The sequence below is a fragment of the Sinocyclocheilus anshuiensis genome, unplaced genomic scaffold (assembly GCF_001515605.1).
Source record: "Sinocyclocheilus anshuiensis isolate Anshui unplaced genomic scaffold, SAMN03320099.WGS_v1.1 scaffold154, whole genome shotgun sequence".
Classification (NCBI taxonomy): domain Eukaryota; kingdom Metazoa; phylum Chordata; class Actinopteri; order Cypriniformes; family Cyprinidae; genus Sinocyclocheilus; species Sinocyclocheilus anshuiensis.
In genome coordinates, this window is record NW_015546101.1 from 1189928 (window position 1) to 1195959 (window position 6032).

The 6032-nt window shown below is 37.2% G+C and overlaps 1 protein-coding gene across 1 annotated transcript in view; it reads left to right on the top strand.

Annotated features, from left to right (window-relative positions):
• The window catches only part of LOC107700360 (myotubularin-related protein 10-like), a 31613-nt gene extending 27345 nt beyond the window's left edge, over positions 1 to 4268 (top strand). The window contains exons 12-15 of the mRNA XM_016501988.1: positions 924 to 994; positions 1418 to 1590; positions 1721 to 1954; positions 3356 to 4268. Of these exons, the coding sequence (XP_016357474.1) occupies positions 924 to 994; positions 1418 to 1590; positions 1721 to 1954; positions 3356 to 3775 (898 nt within the window). The 3' untranslated portion in view covers positions 3776 to 4268. The remainder of the gene's footprint in view (positions 1 to 923; positions 995 to 1417; positions 1591 to 1720; positions 1955 to 3355) is intronic.
• The last annotated feature ends 1764 nt before the right edge of the window (positions 4269 to 6032 follow it).

Sequence of the window (6032 nt, forward strand, 5' to 3'; positions counted from 1 at the left end):
TATAATTCTTTTCAGACACCAGTTGCTTGTCACATTCAAATTGGTTGTGAACTAATTTGTGGAGATTCAGTGCATCGAGTTCCACAAATATGAATGCATTATTTGTAAATTGACTGTTAAGATAAACATTTTGCACAATTTAGTATCTGTAATATCATTGTGTTGCCACTAAATGCCTGTATAGCCCTATGTAACAATCCCTAGTGGCTAAGACATTGCACATAAATCACACATAAATTAATTTTATTACATTTTGATTTGGATAACGCACACCTTTTGGACAAATGTGCCACAAAAGTGCCACAAATACGGCCTAAACAAAATACTGATTTTGTGCACTTTATTTGCTGTACCAATATTTTAAATTGGCCTTTGGACTTAACTTTATTGCATGGCAAAAAAAAAAGTGTTACCTTGCCAAAGCACTGACAGAGCCCACTGATCTAATGGCGTTGTTGAGCGCTCCAAATGCAAACTTTGCATGCAACAATCAGGCAGCAATTGACAGCACTCTGATCTAGTGGCATACAGGCATCGTCAGATTGACAGTACTCTAGCCCAATAATGTTGGGGGATCCAGTGGGGGCGGCAGTCATATTTCAGGGTGACCGTGCCACTCTTTATCACAACCCTGCTAAAAGTGCCAGTACGTGCGCTCATTGGCGCCCCTTCAGCTGGTGGCGCCCTAGGCGACCGCCTAGCTCGCCTATGCCTAGAAACGGCCCTGGGTATGATTGAGAAACACTCAGTAGTCACCAGTCACCATACTTGATCACTCAGCTTGTGCCAGAAGTGCTTTTGTGCCAGAAATGTTGGCAACAGGCATAGATTTCTGTTTGTGCATTCTCAGGTGTTTATTTAGTTCTCAACAATTTTGTCTGTAGATGTTGATGCTGTGTGGTATGCATTTTTTTTTTTTACAGAACATTTCTACGGCATGCAGTAGAGGTAGTCTATATGCTGGAGAGCAGAAATGTGCCTGTCATACTTCTAGGTAAAAAAATCCCTTTTACAGTTATAATACAGATATTTTTTTTCTCCATCCTGTTGTATATATATATATATAAAAAAAAAATCATGATATGATATATGATATGATATATGATATTTATTATATTATAAAAGTGCAAACCCAAGAAAATAATTATCTATGGTCATCAGCATGCCACAAATGCCGTTATTAATAATCAGGTATATTATATATATACCCCCCCCAAAAAAAATGCTGAAAATTACTACATCTAGGATTGCCTGAGGGGGGAGAGTACATTTTCAGCATATTTTCATTTTTGGGTAAACAATTCCTTTAATTGTTCTGTTGTCTCTTATAGTCAAATCTAATATCTCAAATGTAATATCTTGTAAATCTTATGTGAAGTGATAAATGATCCTCTTTATTCTGTATGTGTGTGCACAGAGAAAGAGGATCGGGACCTGAGTTGTGTGATTTCCTGTCTGGTGCAGCTGATGTGCGATCCTCACTGCAGGAGTCTGCATGGCTTCCAGAGTCTGATTCAGAAGGAATGGGTAATGGCTGGGCATCGGTTCCTGGACCGCTGCAACCATCTGAAGAAGAATGACAAAGAGGAGGTAGTACATTGTTTATCAGTTGGATTCCAGAATCTTGTTTGTTCATCGACTGTATGAGGCATGCATGTGGCCCACTTCTTTCATATATGTGAAGATTTTTTTTCATTGCTCATATTATTTCTCTCTGCAGTCTCCTGTGTTCCTGCTGTTCCTGGACTGTGTGTGGCAGCTGTGGAATCAGTACCCAGCAGCCTTTGAGTTCACTGAGGTGTACCTGACAGTGCTGGGGGACAGTATGTGGGTTCCCATCTTCAGCACCTTCCTCTTCAATTGCCCCCGACAAAGAGCAGAGAACAGCAGGGTTAGATGCTTTTTGAAGAATTTTAATTTAAGTTGGTTTAATGAGTTATACATACACCTTTATTCCATTTAAATGTTAATAATGATTATTAAAACTTAATAGTTATGAACGTGTGAACGGTCCTACAGGCAAAGAGCAGAGCACAGCAGGGTTAGATGCTTTAATTTAGTTCATTTAGTTAAACTAGTTGAATTAAATGTATATCATTATTATATGTTTATATATAACAAGTTATACACTAGCGTTCAAAAGTTTGGGGTCTGTAAGATGTTTGAATGTTTTTGAAAAGTCTTATGTTTACCAAGGCTGCATTTCTTTGATCAAAATACAGTAAAAACTGTAATATTGTGAAATGTTTAAATTGAATTTAAATAAGTTTCAATCTTCAATCTATTTTAAAATGTAATTTATTCATGTGATGGCAAAGCTGAATTTTTCAGCAGCCATTACTCCATCAGTATTACAAGGAGACAACACAAATGTGTTTTGTTGTTTTTATTTTAAATAATTTTTATGTTTTCATATATTCCTAATTGTTTATTATTAACAATATACACAGTCAGCAATCCCTCCGTAAATAGTCTAATTGTAGGCTGTTTATAGCCAAACTAGACATAGAAACTTGTAGTTATATACTCAAGTGTCCATATAACTACATGTTTTTATAAAAGTTGTGTTAATACAAGCAGCCTGTGAAATTAGAGACTTGTTAGACTTCCAAAAATGGCAAATCATGGAAGCCTGTTTAGCAGGAGTTTCTGTAATCTGGAGTGTCTATAACAACTGTCCAGTTGTTTGGTGTTTTAAGAACAATAGTTTTTTCGATTATGATTGGGTACACTAAGGCAAGACTTCAGTGAACATCATTGGAGAAAAATACTGGGCGAGAACTTGAAGTGAATTGTAGGGACTCTTGAACACCAAGAAGAACTGTCCCCAAACAAAACAGAACTACTGCAGCAAAGTGACAGCAAACCTCAATGTTCACCTTGAAGATCATGTTTCCACCAAAAACCACTATAGAGAACATCACAAAACCAACATCTGTGAAAAAGCCACAGTTGCTAAAACTTCAATCACAGACACCAATGCTAAAATGCAAAACAGATGGTGTCATGATCATAAAACCTGAACAGTTGGAGCACCAAGATGAACTCAATCACATGATTTGAATATTCTCAAACCACTGTGGGAGTTTTAGGGAGATGAGTGAGAAGCAAATTCTCTCCTCTAACATCTCTGAAGCAACTGGCAAGTATTTTGATAGACAACATTCAGCTGGAGACTAATTAAAAGTTAATCTATTCTGAGAAGGTTGGAAGCTGTATTAGAGGCGGATAGTGCTAAAACAGCCTAATAAAGAAATATTGCCTGTTGTATTCACATTTTTTGTCCAACCCCTGTATAGCTGCTATCTTACAATGAATTTATATTGAAGTGCAAGAAATGTCTGTTTTATGATAGGTTATTGTAATATATCAAATCACTCATTTTTATGTTTTTTTTTTTTTTTTTACCTCTTTGCTCTACTTCCTGCGCTGGGTTCCCGAGGCTCAGATTCCTCAGGGCGGCCCCATCACTGCCTTCCACAAGCTCTCGGTGCTCACAGATGAGATTGACATGCTCCTGAACCAGTTGAGGCAGTACAAAGGAGCAGGCGGTACTCCTAACAGCCTGCACGCAGAGCACAGCAAAATGTACTTTAAGGCGACTTCGACCCCTCACCAGCCCCCTGCTCCTCCAGAGTACCTCAGCTCCTCGTTTCCTTTCTCTCCTGTGGGTAACCTGTGTCGCCCCGGCATCCTAGGGTCTCCTCTTAGCAAGTTCCTCAACGGAGCCAAGATCTGGCTCTCTACGGAGACGCTGGCTAATGAGACGATTTGAGGGCAGACTGCTGGGATAGGACTGTGAGGTCAGACAAACATAGACAAACATCTAAGGGCTGAAGATCTTCTCATTTTGAATGTGCAGGCTTGTGGTACTGACAGTTACCTGGACATTTTTATTCAGTCTGTTGAGAGTTGTCAGGCAGTGATTTTTTATTTTTTTTGCACCAGATTAAATATAAAGCTCCAATCGCACATCGTTCTGATTTAGGATTGTTTGGATCTGTTGTACACTGCCTGTATATACTTTTCTCCTTGTGTTAAAATACTTGGTGTATTTCTCAATTTGAGGCTTGTGGCATTAGTTGGAAAGGAAGTAGAACTGGTAATACTTCAGATTAAGCTTCAATTTGTTATCATTATTTAATGCATTAGGTATCATGAACTAACAATAAACAATTTTTTTTACAGCTTATATTAAAGGTGCATATGAATACACATACTACTGTTTGAGGTTTGGGGTCAGTTATTTAATCAAAAATTAGGTAAAAACAGCAACATTTAGAAAAATCATTACAATTTTAAACAACTGTTTTCTAGTTTAATGTTTATTGTTATGACAGCAGAGGTGAATTTTCAGCAGTCATTACCCCAGTCTTCAGTGTCACATGATCCTGAAATCATTCTGATATGCCGATTTGATTCTCAAAAAGCGTTTCTTATTATTATTGTTTATTCATAATACATTTACTAATATTAATGTATACAAACTTAAAAATGAGTATAGTATATGTAGAATTAACATTAACCAAGTTTAATAAATGCTGGTTCTTGATACCTAATGCATTAATTGATGTAACAAATTGAACAATAACTTAAATCTATGGCATAAAATGTGCATATATTTTATCTTTTAATCCTAAAATAGTTGAAGATTTCTTGAAACCTTCTGGTAAGGTCTAACGTAGTTAGCTGTATTAAAATCAATAACCAAAATTGTGAAACTTGATATAGGAATTGAGGGTTTATCAGTGTAAACCCGTATATCAGGCAATAACTGTGCACATATTGGTGTCTGTCAGGCTGGCTGGATTCCAGTCTGTTAGACCCGTCGCTTTCTAAAGCACAGCTTGGCTGTTTGAAGGTGACTGACCGCTGCTCAAGCCAGTCAGCCGGTTGATTTGGCTTGCAGTGCAGTCAGTGTCTCAAACAATATCTGACTGTCAGATAAGACATTTATAATTTGAGAAAGTTGTGCTAATGCACCTGTGAACTTTTTGAGTTATTTTACTAGTGTGACAGTATCACTGGTCTTGGTTTGATATGTAGCCTTTTTAATTATAGATTTTTATTATGGTTGGGGACTGTATTTTATTTTATTTTTTCCAATTTATATTCTTTAACTTGTTTTTCCTAGAACTGGTACTTACCTTTTCCCCTGATACCCTTTAACTAGTCTGAAGTAATGCACGGTATGCGTGTAGTTTACCAGTAGTGCTGTAATGAGTATGAAAACTCTGTTTGTTCTAATGGCGCGGTTTGATTTGTCAAACGGCACTGATATTTATTCAGTTATGCAAAGATACTTAAACAGGGATGTTGTACAGATGCTCTGTGCCTTGTTGTGGGCCCTGATTGCAGTGTACCCGTTCCTTTTTCTGGTTATTAAAAAGCTACAAAACGCATCACAGGAGTTTCCCCTCTGATGTGTGAATGGAACTACGCTGACTAATTCCAAAGCTATGTGTGGCAGTTGTTTAGATATCCGTGGTTGGTCAGTTGTGTCTGTGTAGAGAGTCAATGAAGGTTCTTGAATGAATGAATGAATGATGCATTTATATAGCGCTTTATTGTGTATTGTTGTACACCCAAAGCGCTTTACAATCATATGGGGGGTCTCTCCTCAACCACCACCAGTGTGCAGCATCATTCAAAAATTCTTAATTTTAGTTTTTGATTGTGAGCTCAGGGGAGCCTTGTGAGGCAATTTGCAAAATTTGGCTCTTCAGATTTTCATGCAAATAAAAAGAATTGCCACTTTGAATGGAGTCCTGCCTTTTTTTGTTCATATTTAACGGCATTAAATATGACTTTCTAATATTTTTATGAGTTTAGAAACCAGTAAAATCATTCTTTAATCTCAGTTTACGTTCTCAGAACACAAGTTCAGGTGACACTAGCTGTAACCAAACCAAGTAACGAAAACATTACAGAGCACTTAATATTAATGCCCTCTTCTGACCACTTATTGCTATGACAAACTGTATTTGCGTTTATTCATTTAGCAGACACTATTAGTAAATGCTTAAGTAAAT